Raw genomic sequence first — 21,139 nt, forward strand, 5'->3', positions numbered from 1 at the left:
TGGGAAGGCAGCAGGCACAGCTGGTGACCCAGATCCCACAGTCCCAGGGGGTTCAGAGGCCCAGAGTGGGTCCCCTTAGCTGGGGGTCCTGCTCACTCTTACACTAAATGTGCGTTTATAATGACAAGTCAACTTCTATTGTTATAAAAGATGGAATTCATTAAATGCCATTAATTAATTAAACATGCATACTCCACCCACTTTCTATAAACGATTCAAAGTAGCTCCTAAAAACACAGAATGCATTTGTATGAAATAGAACTAGACCAAAAGACCAAGGCCAGGGGGAAATGAGGCAGAGGCAGCGGGGGCAGCTGGTCCCCAGGAACTGCACATCTCAGCTGGGAGCTCCAGAAGTGGCCCCGTCAGGGCTGTGGCAGAACGAGGGACCCCGGGACCCGACCTGGCCCTGTGACCACGACCACTCAGAGAGGAAAAGAGGCCGGGCCTGGGAGATTCCAGGCTGCTTTGGTAAATGAAACACCATTTCTCAAGCTCTCAGTGGGAACCAGGCTCTCAGCGCTTTACTCCATCACCTTAGTAGACTTCACGAGGATGTTTTAGGGGAGGTACGGTAAGTCCCCTACATACGAACCTCCGAAGTTTTCAAAGATGCGAACGTACGTTCGCATGTCCGATCACGTAAGTTAGTTCACGTGTCTGGTGTCATCTGTAAAACTTGGGTACCTCGGCTAACTCTGTTGGACTTACGAACAAACTGGACTTACAGACGCGTTCTCAGAATGGAACTTGTTTGTATGCAGGGGACTTACCGTATTACTATCCACATGCTCTCAGACAGAATACTGAGGCTCAGAGAGGTAAAGGGATTTGCCGTACATCAAACCGGTGACAACGGCCTCAGAGGATTTCATGGTCAAGACTCAAATCTCCTATGATAGATACACGATAGGCAATGATGACCTGTGATTCTCACTGGGCTCCTGAATTCATTCTGCAACCAACCCAGTCCAACAACTATTACATGCCAGGCTCAGGCTGGGCACCAGTGATATGGAAGGTATAAGACTCAGTGCCCTGAGGGGCCGGTGGTGCAGGCAGAGCACAGACAACGATGCTGAGAGGACAAGTCATAGAGCACCAGCAGGCCCACTGGAGGCCTGCACGCCGCCCGGCGGCCCTGCCCACTGGGCCCTTCCCTGGGAAGAGCCAGGTGGCCCTCGAGGCCTCGCGGGGCTCAGGGACCTCTCCAGCAACAGCAGACTGGCCTCGGGGGGCAGACCCATTCTCACGCCTGGGTACCCGAAGCCCAGCCAGAGAAAGGGGAGTAGAAGCTGCGAGCTGCCGGCTGAAGCGTGGTACCTCCCACAAAGCCCTTGAGGCTGCTCTGGGTCCGGCCAGCTCAGCGGCCTAGTGGCCCGCCTGTCCCTGGGCTGTTCAAAGTCCTGTACAACGGCAGGACTGTGCCAGTTGTTAACACGCTGACACTCTGCTGCGCCCGAAGGAGCAAAGCCACTCCCCCCAGCTGCCCTCCCTGTGTCCTCCCGCCACCCTGGATGCTCCAGCCCAGAAACTAAAGGGCTAATACCCAGCACAGCAAGTGGCCTCCACCCTTGCCTAGTCCTAAGCCAGTTAAGGTCTGGTCGTTAAGTATTCTGTTCTGAGATTCTTCCCTACGTCCCCCTTTCTCAGGTTGACTGAGGCAGTGGTGGTGCCTGATACAAGCAGAGAATCCCTGCTGACGCACTGGGAGAGGTCTCCTAGAAGGCGTACCATCTCAGGGGGCCTCGAAGGAGCTCTGGAAGGGGGCCAGCAAGCCAAACGGCAGGTGCAAAGGCCTGAAGGGTGAGGGGCTGGCAGGCAGTGGTCGGCAGGGGCCGAGGGTCCCAGCAGAAAGGCCAGCACAGAGGGCTAGAGACGAGGAAGAAAGCCAGGGACTGCCCGGCGCTCTGACACGGGCTGGACTCCATCCAGGGTGTTTCCCAGCCCATGGGACACAAGGACATGCATCCGTATTTGCTGAACACAGAAAAGAAGACGTAAATCCCCAGGCTGCGAGGCTCGTGGCCTCCAGCAGGAAATGAAAGCCTAGAGTCACATGGTATTTCGTGATGTTTTTACATAAAATGGTTCACTTCATCTTCCCCTTGATATTAGACAGCAAGAAGGCTGAGATGCAAAGGGTTAACCTGGAATTCCCGGGTCCACACTGCAGTCCACTGTGAAGGGACAGCCTGGCTGCAGGGCTGCAATCCATGGCTCCACCAGGCTGGCGCTGCTGGGGCGGGCTGGCACCCAAGGCATTCCATCAAAAGAACGTCATCCCCACAGAGCACTTCCCCCGCCTCCGCTCCTCATTCAGTAAACTCTGCTTGGGAGGTTATGCGTCCCCTGACACATTTGCTGAGGCCTGGCCCATCACTTTATTGCTAACTGTGCCTCTCATTGTAGAGCCATGCCATGTCCACATGCACAATTTCTACTCTCTTTTCAAGTATTTTTCATCATAAGGGCTCTCAACCAAGGGCAGGCTGTCCCTACTCCTGTGAAGAATGAAAAGGTTGAAATAAATGTCTTCCGGTTGTGGCTTTGCAACTGGTAATGTGCATCTCCTTATCAACCCACATATTCCTCACCCCATCCCTGTCCGGTCAGCAGCGTTATCCCCATTTTAGACACAGAAGGCTGAGGCTCAGAGAGCCTAAGGGATATACCTGCTCCCCTCAATGGAACAGCCACGCCAGGGTCCGAGGACTCCTAACCCAGTGCTCACTGCACCCCGTCCCAGTTGTTTCTCAAACTGAAGAATAGCAGGGTGGGAGACTGCAGATAGCAGGCTGGCCTGGGCTGAAATCTCAGTTTATCTGCTGTGTGGCCTTAGGCAGGTGTTCTCACGTCTCTGGGCCTCTATCCTCTCAACTGTGAAATGGGATTCCCCTGCAGGAGTGTTCTGACGATCAGACTCCTGGCAAGCAGTACTCACTGGACAAGTGTAGGCCACTCCCCGATTCTGTAATTCTCCGGTCAGCCTTTTAATTTCAACAGAGGCAACAGATTCTTGAAAATGGCTTTTAGGAAAACTGCAACTTACCTGTTAGCCACCAGAGTGCAGTCAATTTCTGGGCGCTTCGTTTTGGGAATGACATACAGGGGGTACCTGTCCCCGTGTCGAATGAACACATGCACTGAGACCAGCTTAAAATGATGCGGAGCGTGACCTGCGAGAGAGAAGCACACTGTCTGGTTATCACCCAGGAGATGTCCATCCCTTTGACCTCGCAGAGGAGGGGAGGGGTGACCGTGGTGGAAGGGTGCTGAGCTGGGTGGGAGGCCTCTGACCAGCCTCACCGGGCAGGGCACAGGAACGTGAGAGGGCTGCTTATGCCCCAGCCCCCTGGAAGTCATGGGGAGGCTCTGGGGTGTGGTGGGGGTCACCTGACCTCCAGTGAAACGTGGGCAAGACTATTCATGTAATGGATAAAGAAGATGTGGCACATATATACAATGGAATACTACTCAGCCATAAAAAGGAACGAAATTGAGCTATTTGTAATGAGGTGGATGGACCTGGAGTCTGTCATACAGAGTGAAGTAAGTCAGAAAGAGAAAGACAAATACCGTATGCTAACACATATATATGGAATCTAAGAAAAAAAAAGGTCATGAAGAACGTAGAGGCAGGACAGGAATAAAGATGCAGACGTAGAGAATGGACTTGAGGACACGGGGGGGGAGGAAGGGTAAGCTGGGACGAAGTGAGAGAGTGGCATGGACATATATACACTACTAAATGTAAAATAGATAGCTAGTGGGAAGCAGCTGCATAGCACAGGGAGGTCAGCTCGGTGCTTTGTGTCCACCTAGAGGGGTGGGATAGGGAGGGTGGGAGGGAGACGCAAGAGGGAGGGGATATGGGGATATATGTATACATATAGCTGATTCACTTTGTTATGCAGCAGAAACTAACACAACATTGTAAAGCAAAAAAAAGACTATTCATGTAGCCTCACACACATCCACAGACTAGGGGAGGCCCACAGAAGTACTGGAATCAATGACTTCTTTAAATCTCACTCTCGTAAAACACAGCAGGCCACAAACAGATAAATATTCAACATCGTTCTTTGATACACTTTCAACAAAGCAAAACTCAACATAGAAATCATATTTTCCTACACCTTCACTTCAAGACACCAGCAGGGCATGCTGTGGAGGTCCTAAGCCTAGAGAGAGCCCGCCCGGGAAAGGAGTTAGCTGAGGATGACACCCTAGGGCCAGCCAAGGCCACCTTTCCATCTCACTGCTGTCTCACTGATAATCAGGATGATGGCAAACATTTGTGGAGGGCTCATCATGAGCCTCGTGCTGCTCAAAGAGGTCACTTAATCCTCCCAGCAGCCCTGTGAGGAGGGACGGCAAGTTATGCCCATTTTACAGACAAGGAAACTAAGACCTGGAAACTCATTCAAGGACACAGCCTGGTGGCAACTGCAAGCTTTGGGCCCTAGCCGTCTAGCTCCTTAGATGCTGGTTGAAGATGGTACCACGCTGGGCAGCGCAGCCAGGCCTACCTTCCATGCTGCGCTCGGCCACACGTGGAATGTTGCAGTACAAAAGGGCTTCGTAAACGGGGTCCGTCACGGGGGGCTCCGTCACCGGGTCAGGCATGATCCTCTTTCGATTCTTGCCAGTGACTCCATTCTTAGCTGCCGACACTGGGATCAGGTGGACTGCAGAGAAAGCAAAGCAGGTCACGACACACATGGTCCTGGGCGGGGGGCGGCGATAGGGTGCACAGGCCAGCTAGACAGGCCCAGAGGGCAGCTGCATTTTCACCGTAACTATCGACTCCCTCAGAATTAGGCTGGACTTCAATGTAGCAAAAAGTCAGCTTCAACTGTTTCTTGAGCCCCCTCCAAGCCCTGCCTCTTTCTCTCAATGCCATTATCCTTTCCTTATCAGTAATTATCTACGCAACACCAGGTGGGCCCCCCAGAGAGAGGGGGCCTCACCCATGGTGGTAAAGGAAGAACTTACACACTAATTTCATGCAACCCGATTACTTCGTTCTGAACAGCCTCTGAATTCTGGTAAATACTAAGGAGGAAAACCATCACCTATTGAGTGCCTATAAAGTGCTGGACAGGTGTCTGACGTATCTCATTTAATATCATCTGCTTTGCAGTTTGTGGGCCCCTGAGCCCAAGCACAGGCATCCGCTCATTAATCCTCAAGAGACCACTTTACAGAGCAGAGAGCCAGGGGTCCAAGGGGAGGCTGAGGCAGCTGCCCAAGGTGTACACGGTGGATGGAAAGCCATCTCAAGCTCACCCCTCTGCCTCCATACCAGGTTCTCCCCCACTGTCTGCTGGACCTGCAGTCTGTTCTGTTTGTCCATCTACTGCTCTTTCTGCTGGTGAACCACTCCTTCCCTTGCATGTGGTTCGGGTGAACTGTCAATCACATCGTCCTGCCTCCTTGAGAGAGGTACACTACACACACGGGGAAAGGGGTTCCTTTTCTCCCGGACGCTGATCTCTAAGAATGGAAACCTGGGGCTGCCCCAGCCATCTGTCGCTCATGGGCAGCCTCTGCAGTGGAAGAAAATGAGGCTAAGTAGAGATAAGCCAGACCAACAAATGAAGAGAGTTATCAGAAAGAGGAAGGAAGACCTGAGGACATCCACCCTTCGAGCCCCTGGGTCCAGAGGTGGTCAAAGTGTCCATTCGATGTTCCAGTTCTGTAAGTCGAGAAAGTCGTCTTATTTCAGCTAGTTTGAGTTGGGTTTCTGTTACTTTCAACGAAATGAGTCCTGGTTCATACACTTTATCAATTATTTATAAGCAGATGTAAGTCCATCTTCTGGGTCAGTGGTCCCCAGTCTTTCTAAGAGTTCCCAATTTGGAACTCCCTACAAAATAACAGTTGGACTTTTAGCATCGCCAACTGAGGAAATACACAGAAATAGGTGTGCCCATGAATCATTTAACTTCTAAAAGGCTTATTAATCATCATATAATATATATGCATACATTTGAATGACAGCTAAAACAGGGCCCAATCCCCCGTCTAAGTCCACTTAAATTCCCTAGCTACTCCTACAAATTCTTCTGTAAATATTTAAAACTTCCCTTTGGCAAACAGATGTCATAAACAAAAGTAAAAGATAAGCAATCCACTGAGAGGGAAATATTTGCAACATATATTACAAGTTATTAATATCCAAAGTGCACAGATCTACAACTGAAAAATCAATAAAGGATATAAGCAGGCTAATTAAAGAAAAATAAATACCAATGGCAATAAACACATGAAAAAATGTTCAACATTATACCTACTTAAAGAAATACAAAATAAAACAATAGGATATGATTCACCCCCACCTCACCAGACTAAAAATTCACATTTTAACAATAATATCAGTACTGGCAAGGGCGTGAAACCTACATTTCCATATACTGCAAGTGAGAGAGGAAACTGGAAGGACTCTTCGGAAGAAGTATTTGGCAGTCGCCACTAAAATGTTACATGTGCTTTATCCATGACCCCATTATTCTACCTCTTGGAATCTATTCGACAAAGATATCAATTCCCATCACCAAGACGTATGGCCAGAGAGATTCACTGCAGCGCTGTTTATAACAACAACAAAAAAAGGGAAATGAACTAAATATCTTTCATCAGCAGAACAGAATGTTACATCCACAGTGGAATATTCTGCCACAGTTAAAAAGAATGGAAAAGCGTCAAAGATAAATGCAGTGAATAAGCCAAGTCACTGGATATCTATATAAGCCTTTTTGTGGAAAGAAAAAATTAACCATAAACATGTGAATATACAGGCACTCTTATTATGTAAATGAACAGAAAAATGTCTACAAGGACATCTATCACAATGCCTTTGGGGAATGGGTAGAATGGGGTGTGAAGAAGTATTTTCACTTGTTTTTCTATAACTGTCTATATTGTTTTACAAATCCACGCACGTACATGTGCAGATATGGGTTAACAATAAGCATATGTTACATATATTCTATAGGTATAGAAATATATGCATATTTCTATAATGTCTCGATATACTTTTTTTTTCAATAAGCATATTTTCGTTCATTACTTATGATAAAACAACAACCACAGAGCTAGAGCTGGCCCTTCAACAACTCAGATTAGCCCGTTGACTGGTCCTAGAGGCACTTTCTTCCTAACAGCTAGAAGGCCCCAGAACTGCTAATACTAGCTCTGGTGTCCAGAGGTCATATACCATGGGAGGATTTGTGCCAGATCAAGAGAATGATGAGAAGTAGATGTCCTAAGGCAGTATGTCAATGACCCAGCCCTTCCGGCTGTGCTGCACCCCTCAATCCTTTACTCTGCTCTGTTATAAAGTGGTACCAGGTTCTGGCCCCTTGGCCATGCCTGTGGGCAGACTCCCTTTGAGTCTGGGCCAGGGAAAAGCGAAGCTAAGGAGACATGATAATAATATGAGTGACACAGGGACAGAGGGGCATGGTTCCCTGCACATCCCAGAGTCCCCACAGTTTGCTGGCTTATCTGAGAGCACATGGGGTTAGGCTTGTTGGGGCTGCCACCTGGGAACTGCTATAAGCTGAATGTTTATGTCCCCCCAGATTCACACGTTGAATCCTAACTACCAAGGTGATGGTATTTGGAGGTGAGGCCTTTGGGAGTGATATGGTCAAGAGGGTGGAGCCCTCATGAATGGGATTAGTGCCCTTATAAAAGAGACCCCAAAGATCTCCCCCACCCCCATTTCTGCCATGTGAGGTTACAGCAAAAAGATGCCTTCTAGGAAGTGGGCTCTCACTAGACACCAAATCTGCCAGTGCTTTGATCTTAGACTACCCAGTCTCAAGAACTGTGAGAAATAAACTTCTGTTGTTTGTAAACCAGCCAGTTTACGGTATTTTTATTTAGCAGCCCAACAGACTAAGATAGGAACCACCCACAACTCAAGGAAGCAATGGTTTGAAAGCCACAGGTAAAGAAACCTTCCATCCAGAAAGTTTTTATCTGCTGCTTCCTCTGGCATCTGGGCCTGTCAACCTCGCCCACTAGCTGTTGAAATTACCTTCCACTGTTTCGCACCTTCCTGAGTTACCAGGACACAGCGTCAGTCCATGTGGGGTCCTTTGAAGGGTCCTCGAGATGCCAGACAATCAGGGGAAGTTCTGATGCATAGAGGCCACGGGGTGAGACGTCTCCCCAGTTCCATCTCCCTACGTCCCCTCCCCTACCTTGGTTCTCATTGTCCTGAACTGCTCAGAGCTGCCCCCATTCCCACAGGATGCTTTTCAGGATGTTTCCCTCCTCTTGCTTATGCCTCTAACCTCACCCCAACCTCTGTTTCCCAGATCTGGCTAACTCCATAACTCATCCCAGGGGTCACCTCCTCCAGGAAGCCCACCCCGAATCCCCAAGTAGTTTGGACATCCCCCTCCTATGAGCCCACCTGGTTCTTGCTGCCCTCCTAGCTCACACTACAGTACATGTAAGCAGAGGTGCCCACAGTTTATCAACTCGCCAACCCAAATGTCCAGAGGGCCAGAACTACGCCTCTTTCAAGTTTATATTCCCCCAGCAACCAGCACAGGGAAGGCCCTCCATAAATACTTGTTGAATTAAAGGTCTGCCCTGAGCCAGGCACTGTGCTCCATGCTTCTGGTGAAATACCTTCTTGAATCCTCATGTGGGAACACTAAGGGAAAGCAGACACCTGACCAGCCCAGGGGCTGGGGATCGTCCAAGCAGGTTTCCTCGAGAAGACACCCAAGCTGGGACTGAAAGGCAGAAATGAAGCTGGCAACACGGGGAAGAGGAGAGGAGGAGGAGGGAGGACAAACACAGCAGACAAGAGGCAGCAGGCTGGATCGAGATACCTCTGAAGCCCGGTCCAGTTGGTCCCACCGGGGCTGACGCGCAGGGATCCGGGGAGAGGTCGGCTGCAAAGGAGCAGACCTGGGCTGGAGGCACCTCTGCCCCGGCTGCTGCCTGACTTGCCCATTAGGAGTCCTGGGCTTGCCTTGTTCATCTCAGAGGGGGCTGTGGGGCAGACTCGGGGGCTGGGGAGCAGATTCCACGCCTGGGGCCTGGCGCTGCAGGATACTGCTTCTCCTGGCAGGCCTCCCCAGCTCCTCCAATGCCCTCAGGACAATTAGGAGCTCTGCTGATCCCACGCAGGTGACAGCAGCTCAGAAGAAAAAAAGGACTGTGGGAGCGTCAGAAGGAACAGCGGGCAGGCAAACAGATGGAAGGATAACAAGTTTCATCATGTAGGTGTAAAAAACCCCATGAACCTAGATGAGTGCCTGGGACCTCAGTATCACTGTGGCCAACATGAATTACAGAATAGGAGATGCCTTTAACTGATAATTAACTCAGCACCATTGGGCACGCAATTTCTTTGTGGTGCAATTTCCCAGCAGAAGAGAACACTTCATAAGCCACCCCGTGGATACGAGTCTCTCCCGTTTATGTCTGCTTTACCTGCTCATCTCACCTACAGTCATTTTCATCCTGTCTCACATCCATAAACCTTCTTGTATACGAAGATGCCAGCGAGGTCTCAATGTCAAATAATGGCCGAGAACAAGACCTCAAAGCAGTTCCCTGGGCCCCCTCACTCGTAAAGGCAACTAGCAAACTTCTTAGAAGCACAGAGTAAAACCATCAGGTGCTGTTTCAGGCAGGCCCTCCCCGTCTCACCCACACCCTCCCCAACGTGCAGAGGATGGGTCCACGTGCCTCATTAGCAGACATCCCTGTAGCTGTGACTAGAATTCGAGCCAACTGGCCCACACTGCTTTTTCCAGCCTTGGACTTCATCAAGGAAGAGCAACCATCTACCAGGCAATGGACCTCAGGCAGAGGCAGGTCAAGGGACTGGCCTGGGGTTCCACAGCCTGTAAGCCAGGCCTGCTGACCTGCCAGGCCGGGCGTTTATGCATCTCCCATCCAGCCATCCAGCATTTATGGAGCACCTGCTGGGAAGTCTTCAGAGAATAAAAGGCTACGGTCTCTGCGCTTCTGCAGGAGCCTACAGTCCAGCTGGGGAGGGTGTTAAGAGTGCTCGAGAAGAGCCTCAGGTGAAATACGGCCTACCAGCAAGTCTCTGCCCAGCAGCCAATGCTATGAACGTGTCTGGAGAGAGATGTTTCATCCAATGATGATTTGCTTCTTTTAATTTTTATTTATTCTATTGACGGCCCCACGGAAGAGAGGAAAGGAGAGAAACAAAGAGTCCAGGGTCAGGGTCAGATCACGACTTAATTAGCACAGGCCGCTAGGCAGAGGGCTCCTTCCTGTCTGGCCTCGGGCCTCAGGCCCCCTTAGTTACTTCCAGATGCCCAGCGATGCACACAGTCAGCGGGTCATGTTACAGCCAGGTGTGTGCAGCCAGCTCATTCCCTGGGAGTCACTCTGACTTGCATGAAGACAGGCCAGTGCCTCTCCTCCAGGGCACTAAGCCGGTGCCCACGGCCTCCAGCTCTTCACTCCATATGGGGGCTCTGGCCCAGGGCAGAGGACAAGAACCCACCTGCTTCCTGGCCTTCTCCCAGCAGCTGTAGCCTGAAGAACCCGCTGTATGCAGGCCTTTACAGGAAGATTTTGACGGAGCACCGTGGGCCCACGCCTGGATCAGGGCACCACCCCTCCTTCCCTTCAGTGGGTGGCTCCTCTCCCATGCCAATCCTGTGCTGTGGTGGGCGTGGTCATGCCCCTCCTCCAGGACCCTCCCCTTGCTATCCTGATGGCCCCAGGGATGGGACCTGGCAACTAGACCACTGTGTCAATAAAGGCCCTTTCCAGGAGAGAGAACTTCCCCATGTGGAAGAGTCAGTTTTACAGGGAGTCAGGTGACCTCGGAACCCGCACCTCCTGCCATCCCTGCCTTAGTTGTTTAGTTATCCTGCTGTTGTTTAGCTGTCAGCTCTTCCTCTGATTACACAGACACCCTGGCAGGTTGCAGACAGGTGTCAGGGATCCACAGGTGTCCCAGGGCAGGTGGGCAAGTGTTGGCTGACTTCTGTCTCCACGGCTGTGCGCTCAGCTGCCCCAGAGGTCTCACCACTGACTGCGCCGGCAAAGAACCTCGTGGGGCCGACGTGTGGCCCCAGCACCTGCTTTTCACCTTCCTAGCTCCACAGCTTGCCTCATGCCTGCTGGGACCTCAGCCCCGGGCTCGTCACCTGCCTAGGTGACTAGAATCACCTCTTCCTTGTGCCATTCAAGTCTGTCCTCAGTCAGCCCTGGGGCCACAACTCCCTTAAATAATTCTGCTTATCCAAGATGGTGCCTTCTCATAAGTTAAACACCCCTAGTCCTGTCACCTGATGTCTCTGATTTCTTCCTCCCAATAGTCCAAAAGGCTCTTGAATTCTCTCCTTCACTGGCCTGCCAAAGAAGAATGATTTGCTCTGACAGGTAATTCCCACAATTCCCTTTGTGTTCCTCAATCCACTAAGGCGTCTTTAATGCCCTTTCTGTCTCCAGCCTGCACTGAATATAAAAATGTGTGTAATTCTCAAATAAAAACCAGAACTACACCACCAGAGCCCACAACAGGGTGGGCCTCATGCGGCTGAGGACTCAGTTTCTGTCCTAGGCTGTTTGCAAGCTCTCATCTCCTCCCTGCCTGACCTCCTTCTGACAACTGAGATCCAAGTCCACAGGACGGCCAGACTGCAGGGGCAGGAGACCCACTGCGACCTGAGCCTGAGCCCAGCTGCGGACTCCTGGAGGAGCCAGGAAACCTCACACTCCTATGGGACCACTGGTAACTGGCCTTGACCTAACCGGGTCCCCTGGGGTAGATGCTGCGAGCACCAAGGACAAATCATGACAGAGACTAGAAATCAGAGAGATTGTTCAAGACTGGTCCCCAAACAGAGCTACGAAAAGAACCTCAGACATCCTTACCCAACTCAGGGCCTGGATCCCCTCTACCTTACCTTTGAGAATCTGATAAGAGCTACCGATGATCTTCACCCTTGAAAAAGGACTGCATACACTTACTTTTAAATTTGATTTCTGGGGGTTCACAGCACCCCTGAAGCCATGTGAGACAATGCAGATATCCATGAACTCAGGCTAAGAACTCAGTGTACCTGGAAGTAGGTTTCCAACGTCAACGCCCTCGAGAAGAGATTTTTCTCTTTTTACAAAATGAAAAGGGATCTTTACAATTCATATAAACCCGTGTTCATCCTAAAATAGCCATCGATACTAAGGTATAAAAAGAAGTGAGTCACGTATATTCTTCCCACCCAGAGAACCCAAAGTGAACGGTGCAGTGTGCGTGTGGCTGGATGTCCTGCCAGAGGTGAAACTGTGCTCCTGTCCCTGCTCTGGTGGGAATGGTGACAGGGTCACTATGGCCCAAGGACACTGTTCCCCCTTCCCCAAGAGCAGAAAGTTTTCTGTGTCTCAAAGGTCTGCACCCCACTGAGGCCACCAAACCACCTGCTCAGAAAGGTGGGTCAAGGCTGGTCATTTGCTTCTGTGAAAAGGGTCAAAGGGAAGAGCCGTCAGGTGGGTGGGAGAGCCTTGGGGAGGCCACCTCAGTGAGAGATCACGCACTGCGGGGGGCAAGGGGGCCTCAGGTATCTGGACGCTGTGGAGACTGGCCATCTCACTCTCTGCTAGATACCTGAGACCGGGGAGAAGCAGAGCGGGGTTCCAGGTTCCCCAAGAGGCAAAACCCCTGGCCAGTGGGGTCCAGCCCCTCAGATGATACAGAAAAAAGAGGGAGGGAGACAGGGAGGGCAAGAGGTGATGCCGGAGCCCAAAACAGTTAATTCAGAGAGGGCCCTGCATTGTGGCGAACTCCCTGTCCCTCCCACTCTGGGCGGCCTGGCTCTGCCGGGCCCCAGTGAGGCGTCGTGTGCCGGGGCCACGCTGGCAGGAAGGATGGTGAGACTGTTCCAGAGCTCTCTCTGTGTGCATTCCTGATGTCACCTTCTTATTTGGGGTTCAGATTCTGTCCCCCAAGACCTCACTGCTGTTCAGTCTCAAAAACCTCCCCCTCCAACCCCTTCCCCCTGGTGGGATGCTACCAAGATCACACGGCTCTGCCTCTGATGACCACTTACCTCACTTCAAGTTTCTTTTTGTTTAATGTCATCAGCTTGGAGCCCTGTTGCCAAGACAAGAGGAGTGGGGCCCAAGCTGATCAGTGCAAACTCTACCTGGGCAGACTCCCACTGCATCCCCGGCTCAGCTCCACTCAGTGGGTACTCCAGTGTCAACATCCTGCAGCTTCCTTTCCTACTTTGTCTCTCTCCTCATACAGTCTTGGCGATTGGCACATGTTCTCCTGAATTCACTGACTCATTTTACTAACACTTCCTAGTTTTACTAACTAGCCTGGATAGTTTCCTCTCCTCTAAAATGGGAGATTCCCCTTCTTATCAATATTGCTGACTACACACACACACACACACACACAAATACCACATGTCCTTTTAGTAGATATATTATGGACAACCTTCCAAGTCAATATAGACAGGTCTATGTAAACATGGTATAATGGATGCAGCAGTATTTCCTGTTGGACACTTTGGTTGTCGACCCCTTTTTCCTATTATAAGCAGTGATGCAATAAACATCTTTGAGCATACATCTCTGTCCTCTGTCTATTCTTAGGAGAAATTCTCTAAGATCAGAAACAAGGAAGGAGGGAAGGAAAGAAGGAAGAAAGGAAGGGAGGGAGAGAGGGAAGGTGAGGGAGAGAGGGGGAAGCAGTGGGGGAGAAAGAAAAAGAGAGAGACAGAGACAGAAACAATGTTCCCACCCCGGAAGAAAACTAGAAAGAACCCACGGACATAAATGTGTCCCATTTTTAGTTCGTGGAAGGGCCTGCGTGGTACACGATACTCTCACCTCCTCCAATAATAACCATGACATGAGCTTAAGATGTTAAGATAAAAGCTGATTTGTCAGACTTAATTTTGTCATTTACCTACAGAATTCTTCCTACCCAAAGATATTTAACTCTATGTGGTAGCTGGCCATGAAACATTCAAAGAAAAAGCAACATTAAAACTCTCAGAAATCAAAGAAAATAAATCTCCAAGAAAAGGATCAAGATTAATTAAAAAAATACTAAATAAAGAATTTATTTAGATCCTATGAACCCTTAGGTTAAAAATGCAAGCCCTCATTTTAAATTTCTCGTTTTTTGGACTTCGACTCACCAAAATAAAAACCCAGCAGGACCCTTATTGTGTTTTTTAAATACACAGTACATTAGAGCCTTGGCATCCTAAGGGCTGCATCCCCAAACCTTTGCCACCAAAACATATCAAGGTCTTCACGGATCCCCAAATTTACACACGTCACCCGGACACATGCTTTCCTCCATAAAATGTACACGGGACAGAGAAAAGAGAATGACAAGGCCCCGCAGCTCTGCAGGGTGGGACACAGCCCAAGGTGCCCACTCACAGCTGTGATTATGTGCATTTGTGCCTCAGCAAGATCCCCGCCACCACACGCCACGGACCTTCGGGGGGGCCCACGAAGAGCTGGAGCCGCAAATGCCAGCAGCCGAGCTCGAAGGGCAGCAGGCGGAGGCCCCAGCTCTTCGCCCTGCTCCGCTCCCACCCGGCTGCCTGGGCTTGCCCTGCTTCTCCGCTTGCTCAGACTGCTCTCCCCGGGCCTCCTCACCCACCGCCAACAGCTCCCCACGGGCGACCTCCCAGAATGTGCGCTGGGTACCGCCTTCGGCCTTCGGCACACTTAAGCCAGGTGGAGGGGCCGTCTGTGTGAGCGGCTGCGTGGATGCGCGAATGAAGGCAGCGCCCGCTGCACCACCTGAGCCCTACACGGCGTGGCAGAGCCCTCCCTTCTCTTTCTTCACCCTGGGCCCGCTGCACCGCCCGACCGTTTAGCTCCAAGTCCACAGAATCACCTGATGCTCTCAGCTTTGCTCCTTCCTTTCGGGGCCAACACCTTCATCGGAGCCACTCCCAGCCTTTAACTGGAGGAGGAAAGTGGCCCCGAGTCGTCTCTCAGTATCAGCCTCCCACCGGCCTCTGAACGGGCAGCACCCAAATTCTGTGCACATTAGAAGCCCCAGGGAGTTCTCCTCCCACAATTCTGGTTCTCTGGGGAAGGGCACAGATGTGCTCTCTTTCTGGTGTTGGAACACGCGTTTTAACAGACTCCCGGGGCTACTGTAATCAAGGGGCTCAGGAGACAGCCCTTCTGCAAACACTGTACCAGACTGTGGTCTTTCCCAGACAGATCTAATGATACGCTGTCTCCCCTGCTTCAGTGGCTCCCCATACTTTCAGGATATAACACGGTGATGGAGGCGGCCTAGGCCTTTGTCCACCTTCACAGCTACCCACCGGTGACTAACCTGGTCCTGCTCTCTCCTGCCCTGCCTTTGCACACCCACCTCCATCTGCCAGGAATGCCCTTCCCAGCTTCCTTTTTGGACGACTCCAACTCATCCCTCAAGGCTGACGCTCGGATGTCACCTCCTCCGGGAATGAGTCTTCCCTGCCCTCCTACGCTGGATCGGCTTCTTGTCCCTCCTCCGCCCGTGTCACCCTGTCACGAGTCATCTCTCCTTCATGTTATTTAACAAGCATGCATAGAGGGATTATTACGTGCCAGGAACTGTTCTAGGTGTGTTATAAATATCCTTTACCAACCCAATGAAATAGGAACTCTCATTATCCCCATTTTACAGATGAGGAAACTGAGGCACGGAGAGGGTAGGTAACGTGCCTGACCTCACATAGCTGGTAGGTGGCAGGACAGGGACTCGACCCAGGCAGTCTGGCTCTGGAGTCCACGTTCTTTCCCACTTCCTCGTGGGGCTGCCTCTTTCCTGTCCTAGCATATTGTACACTGTGTTCCAAGTATCTGCTCAGGATTCTCCTCCACCAGACAGAGAGCTCCTGTGGCTCCTAGGAGATGAAACGCCCAGCCCTGGCCCAGCACACAGTGGAATGTTTGCTGAAGGACAAAGCTATGCAAACTCACGGCACTGGATCAACAAGGAAAGATAAAATTCCCAAAACCTCAGAGTCTGAAGAGGTTTTCAATGGGATCAGGTCCAGTGACCTGCCTACTGTCCTATTCTTCATAGAGCGATGCTCCAGGGTATGCACACAGCCCGCTCCACCTCCCCCGGACGATGACATTCAGGAAGCTTCGCTTGATGCTTAACTAAAATGTGTCTCCCTGGCCACCAGGCCACACAGAGCTGGTCTCACTCCTCTTGCAGATACTAGATAGAGACAGGGCTCTTCAGAGACTGAAGACAGCCTTCACTCTGGCTTTCACTTTGGCAGGTGAACCCTCCCCTCTTCTACCTGGGGATCTGCGTTTCCAGTCCACCTTGGACATCTCCCTTAGAAACGTGCTCTGGTCAACCAGGGCCCTGCCCAAGATACACGTGCCCAGTGTAGACTGACTCCTATCACGGCCAATGAACTCTGATCAAAAAGAAAGAAATGCATGATACTGTTTCAAAAGCTCTCTCCACAAGTGGCTGAAGCAGCCTTTGGGACACCAAGAGCCCTGGATTCTGGTGATGATATATCATGACAGGACTCTACTGTTTACACTGACTGTGCTTCCCCGAGCCAAGGGTTTTCCCACAAAATCTCCGTTCTCACGCCAAGGTTTCCAAGTAGCAACAATGATCTCCATTTTACAGAAGAAGGAACAGAGGCTCCAGGAGGCCACACCTGCCGAGGGCACACAGCTGCTAAGTGGCAGAGCAGCATCAAACCCAAGGCTGTGGTTCCAGGGTCTGCGAGCTGAGCTCCTGCCACGCTGCCATTTGGGGAATGGTGGTTGGAACGTGGTGAAATGAGCACAGGATAAGCATGAAGGAAAGGGTGGGTCGCGGCAGGAAAATGGATGATTACAGACGAGCAGAAAAAGCAGCAAAATAACGAATCATCCACAGGTTTTCATAACCCAGTGGTCTTTTCCTGTCGCACTGAAGGAGTCCCTCAATTTGAGAAGATATTTTTCCACTTGCACACATTTTAACTAGAATAACTAATGATGTATATACCTTACTTGTTCCCTTCTTTGATTTGAATATCAGGAATTTCAGAATCCCTCTATTTCCAAAGTCAAAAACATCAAGGACTTGAAAACACAAAATGAATGATTTTCATTAGTGTCTACTACCATACAAGGAGTCATCACTACCATTTAAAATAAATGTAGTTTGAGAAACTATGAACTGTATTTTAATCTTTTTTGTATCCTTTCCCTACCACCTCTACCCCGACAGTGTAGAAAAATATCTAACACACATAAGCACTTAATAAATATATGTGGGTTCACATACACACTTTCTGTACCGAGAGGAAGAAATGCTTTTTTTTTAAACAACCTGATTTTTTTCATTGTAACCTGGGTCATAACTTTCTCATATTCAAAACATCAGAAAAAGAAAACTATCAACAAGACAAAATAAAATATACAATCATTTCAGAAAACAAATAAAACAATATTGTTCATTTAAAACATGAGAAAACCAAGTTCTATTTGATTGTCTCAAATATATCACCTAAGACAATTATATGAGCTAATCCGGTATTCAAAAATAAGTCAAAAGAAACGGTAAAGAAAGAAGTCCATATATTTCAGGGTAAGGATGAAAATATAAGCGTTACTTAAGCAGACACCTTTGTATTACGAATTAGTCCAGTTTCTTACACCATAATAATTAGCAACCAATAAAGCAACTAAAAAATAAAGCAATGTAACTCAATTTTCACACGGAAATAAATTCCAAAGTTACAGTTTACCTAGAAGCAGAAGAGCAGAAAGAATGTTCATATCTTAACGTCTTCCCGAACTCCAATGTATTCAAGAATAAAGACCTCAGACCCAGGCAGGCCAATTTACCCTGCAGAATTTTCCCGAAAAACAGTACGGCTGAAAAGCGGCTCTCCTAAAACAGAAGGTACTTTCAGAAGAGTTATATAAGCGAAACACACAGGCCAATTGAGTGATGCGGAAACCACCTCATGCAAGAGAAAGCCAGCAAACACAAGTAACCCACGTTCACGTCTCAGAACCTGTCAGGGTCTCAGAATAACAATCAAGGTTGATGGTAACATCCTACCTCTCCAGTGACAGGATGGAAAGTTTTTAATGAAAAGTTATAAACAACTAAATGAATGACAGTCCTAACTTTCTGGAAAAGATTCTTTTTTTTTTTTAAAAAACAGTTTATTAACCATCTGGAGAACCTTTAAACTTTACACAAGTATCTTCTCTTGACCTCTTTCCCTATTCTGGAAGGACAAAGTGAGTATTTTTAATTCTCTTTACTGTTAGAAGTGCCTATCATATGCACTAGATGTGTGCATGGAATATGTCACAGATTGGAGGTGAAACGGAGAAACTTGCTCAAAGCCTCTTGCCTTCAAACCACTTATTCCAAATGCCAAGTCTTTCCCACGTACCCCAGCACACTCAGAACATCCTGCTCTCGCAGCCACCTGCCCTTCCTTCCATCAGGCAGACAGTGACGGCAACGCCACCTCCTCACAGAGATGCCCCAGGCGGTGATGGAGGCCAAGCCCTTGTTTCCCACCCATCGGGGTGAGGGGGGAAGTGGAGGGCAGGTAGGTGGCAGCAAAAACACAATTGCCGGCATTGCCCAGATATTTTCTCGGCTTCAAGTACACAGCACCAGAAGGACAGGGAATTAGGGTCAGCCTGCTTTCCAGAGCAGGTGTAGGTTCATTCATTCACGTAAACATTCCTGAGACACCTCCTGTGTGGTTGGCAATGCTGGTTCCCGTGATAAAGAGGGAAACAGATGTGGGTCCTGCTCTCAAAGAGCAGACAGTCTTGTAGATGGAAAAGACACAAGAACTGAAAAGTATGATGCCGCAAGGCTAGTGCAGGAGGGGAGCAGGTTCGGGGCACCCCAGAAGTAGAGCCAAGAAGCCCAGACCCAGTTAGGGAGTCACGGAACGTTCCTGAAAAAGAAAGGGCTGAGTGAACCATGTGGAGGAGAAGATGGAAGGGAGGTGAGGAGGACAGTCCAGGCGGAGGGCCCGGCAGGATCTGGGCACAGAGCACAACCTGGATGTGCAGAGAACGCCAAGCCACTCGACAAGCCTATGGCGTAAAGTTCAAGGTGAGAGGGGGCCCCAGGAAGGCAAGCGGCCTCCCGGGGACCCACCACTGAAGGGTTACAACCAACAAGGTACCAGACCAGATCTGTTATTTGAAGACAAACTCCCTCAGGGAGCAGTGGGGCACATAGATTTGGGGCCCAGCCTGAGCACAGGCTCCCAGTGAAGGGCAGAGTGCAGGCGGTGAGGCCCATGGACTGGCTTCCTCAGCTGTGCTTGCCATGTGGGGTTTCCCATGCACAGTCCCTGCTGCCCAGGGGCTGCATTTGGTACTGGGACCTAATCCCCCTACCCTCCCTAGTAACAGACACCCAACCCCCAAAGAACCAACTGGTGGGCCAGGCACCTCTGCTGCGCGACCTGGCACGAGGACACGAGCTGACCACTCACTGTCTTCGCCTTGGGAACCTGAACTAAAGATCCAGGAATAACCAGGAAGTTTAGGAATCCAGGGAGAAGCCAAAAACGCGTCACGAGGCTTAGTGATTGCTCTTGTTCCTCACAGGCACAGAATCACAGCCTCCCACCACTAGGGCCAACGATAAAAAGACTGGGTTGTTTGAAACCTCACTGTTCACTGAAAGAACAAAGGCTTTGGGACCTACGTGCTTCCTCCCCATGGGGCCTTCTATTTCAGAGAGAAGCACTCCCCCAGCCGGGACCCGCCAGCCCAGCCACACTCACAGAACTGAAGGCTGAGGCTCACGAAGGCCAGCAGCGCAGCCAGGGCCAGCAGCAGCACGAAGCGATTGCGGAAAAGCATTATTATTTGTTTTATCTTCTCTTCATGGTTTCACCTCGAATCAGGAACACATCCTGTGAAGAGAGGAGAGGCAAGAAACATGTGTTCCAAGGTGGAAAACCAAGTTTGTCAACCGGAAATAATCTAATTAGCCCCACCCTCCGGCAGGGAAGCGTGAATCCCCTTCGGAGAACATTCCTGCGCCGTTGTCTTCGCCCCCAAACTAGCCCAGCTGAGAAGGTGCCCTTCAAATTAACAAGTGGGAACAGTCTGTGAATGCTTCGTTTATCTGACCTCAAGAGAGAAGGAGATTTTACAGCATGGCCTTTCCAAAGAAAAACGGACAGGATGTTTATTGAGCACTTACAGTGCGCCAGACTCAGGAAGTCTTTACAAGGACCAGCAAATGCTCACCCCATTCTGACCCCCGACTTCTAAATCTTCAACCGTTTCTGATGAACACTTCGCTACAATGACCCTGCTTCTTTAACTTCGATCGTTACCCTGAATGTCAATCACTACCTCATGCCCCACTTTAATGCCTTTAGGGACAGCTGGGCTGTGTCGAGGATCTGTTCCTTCGCCAAGTAGGAACATCTGCTAATTAGAGACCTCCCCCGATCCTGGACCACTGGGCCTCTTTCAGCTGCATCCATGGGTCTTCCTGCAGCCCCACTCACCATTCTAATTTTCTCTGACCATGTTAGAACTGTGCAAAAGGACTTTAAAAAAACGCTGAACGAGGCTCTAAATGTCCCTCCTGTGAAAAACGTGAATGGTTGCTATGGGTTTCACCCCATCAGTCTTAGATACCAAATTTATTTCCTGATTCTCATTGGGGTTTAAAATAGAACTTGAAAAGCACAGCCTCTTCACAAAAGGTTCTTAACCACAGCAAGATTATAACAGTTATTTCAAACCTGATTTTAGTGGCAGAATCTTTTTCTCCTTCAAATACAATAGAAAAGCAATCAGATAAAAGCTCACCTGCTAATGCGGTGAGGGCTGCACAACTCTATGAATATATTAAAAGCTACTGAATTATACCCTTCAGGTGAGTTGTTTGGTATGTGAATTATACCTCAACAAAGCTGTTAAAAAAAAAAAAAAGAGAGCACATGTGCAGGGAACGACGCAGGAGCCAGAGCCCTGGGGTCTCTTGCTTCCCAGCTGCCCTCCCCCAACTCACCCACCTCCACACCCAGAGCCCTACAAGGGAGTCTGAGAAACCACTCCTTTAAAAGACCTGTCAGACTTTCTATCACAAGAGAACAGTGGCTAAAAGACT

The 21,139-nt window shown here is 49.8% G+C and overlaps 1 protein-coding gene across 5 annotated transcripts in view; it reads right to left on the minus strand.

The window, feature by feature from the left end:
- Positions 1 to 21,139, minus strand: part of PXYLP1 (2-phosphoxylose phosphatase 1) — a 68,668-nt gene that overhangs the window by 12,135 nt on the left and 35,394 nt on the right. For all 5 annotated transcript variants that reach the window (XM_079922773.1, XM_079922772.1, XM_079922771.1 and 2 more), the window contains 3 exons: positions 19,794 to 19,925; positions 4,533 to 4,691; positions 3,053 to 3,179 (listed from right to left, as the gene is read on the minus strand). In XM_079922773.1, coding sequence (XP_079778899.1) covers positions 3,053 to 3,179; positions 4,533 to 4,691; positions 19,794 to 19,872 — 365 coding nt within the window. In that variant the 5' untranslated portion in view covers positions 19,873 to 19,925. The remainder of the gene's footprint in view (positions 1 to 3,052; positions 3,180 to 4,532; positions 4,692 to 19,793; positions 19,926 to 21,139) is intronic.

This window comes from Stenella coeruleoalba (assembly GCF_951394435.1).
Source record: "Stenella coeruleoalba genome assembly, chromosome: 5".
Taxonomy (NCBI): domain Eukaryota; kingdom Metazoa; phylum Chordata; class Mammalia; order Artiodactyla; family Delphinidae; genus Stenella; species Stenella coeruleoalba.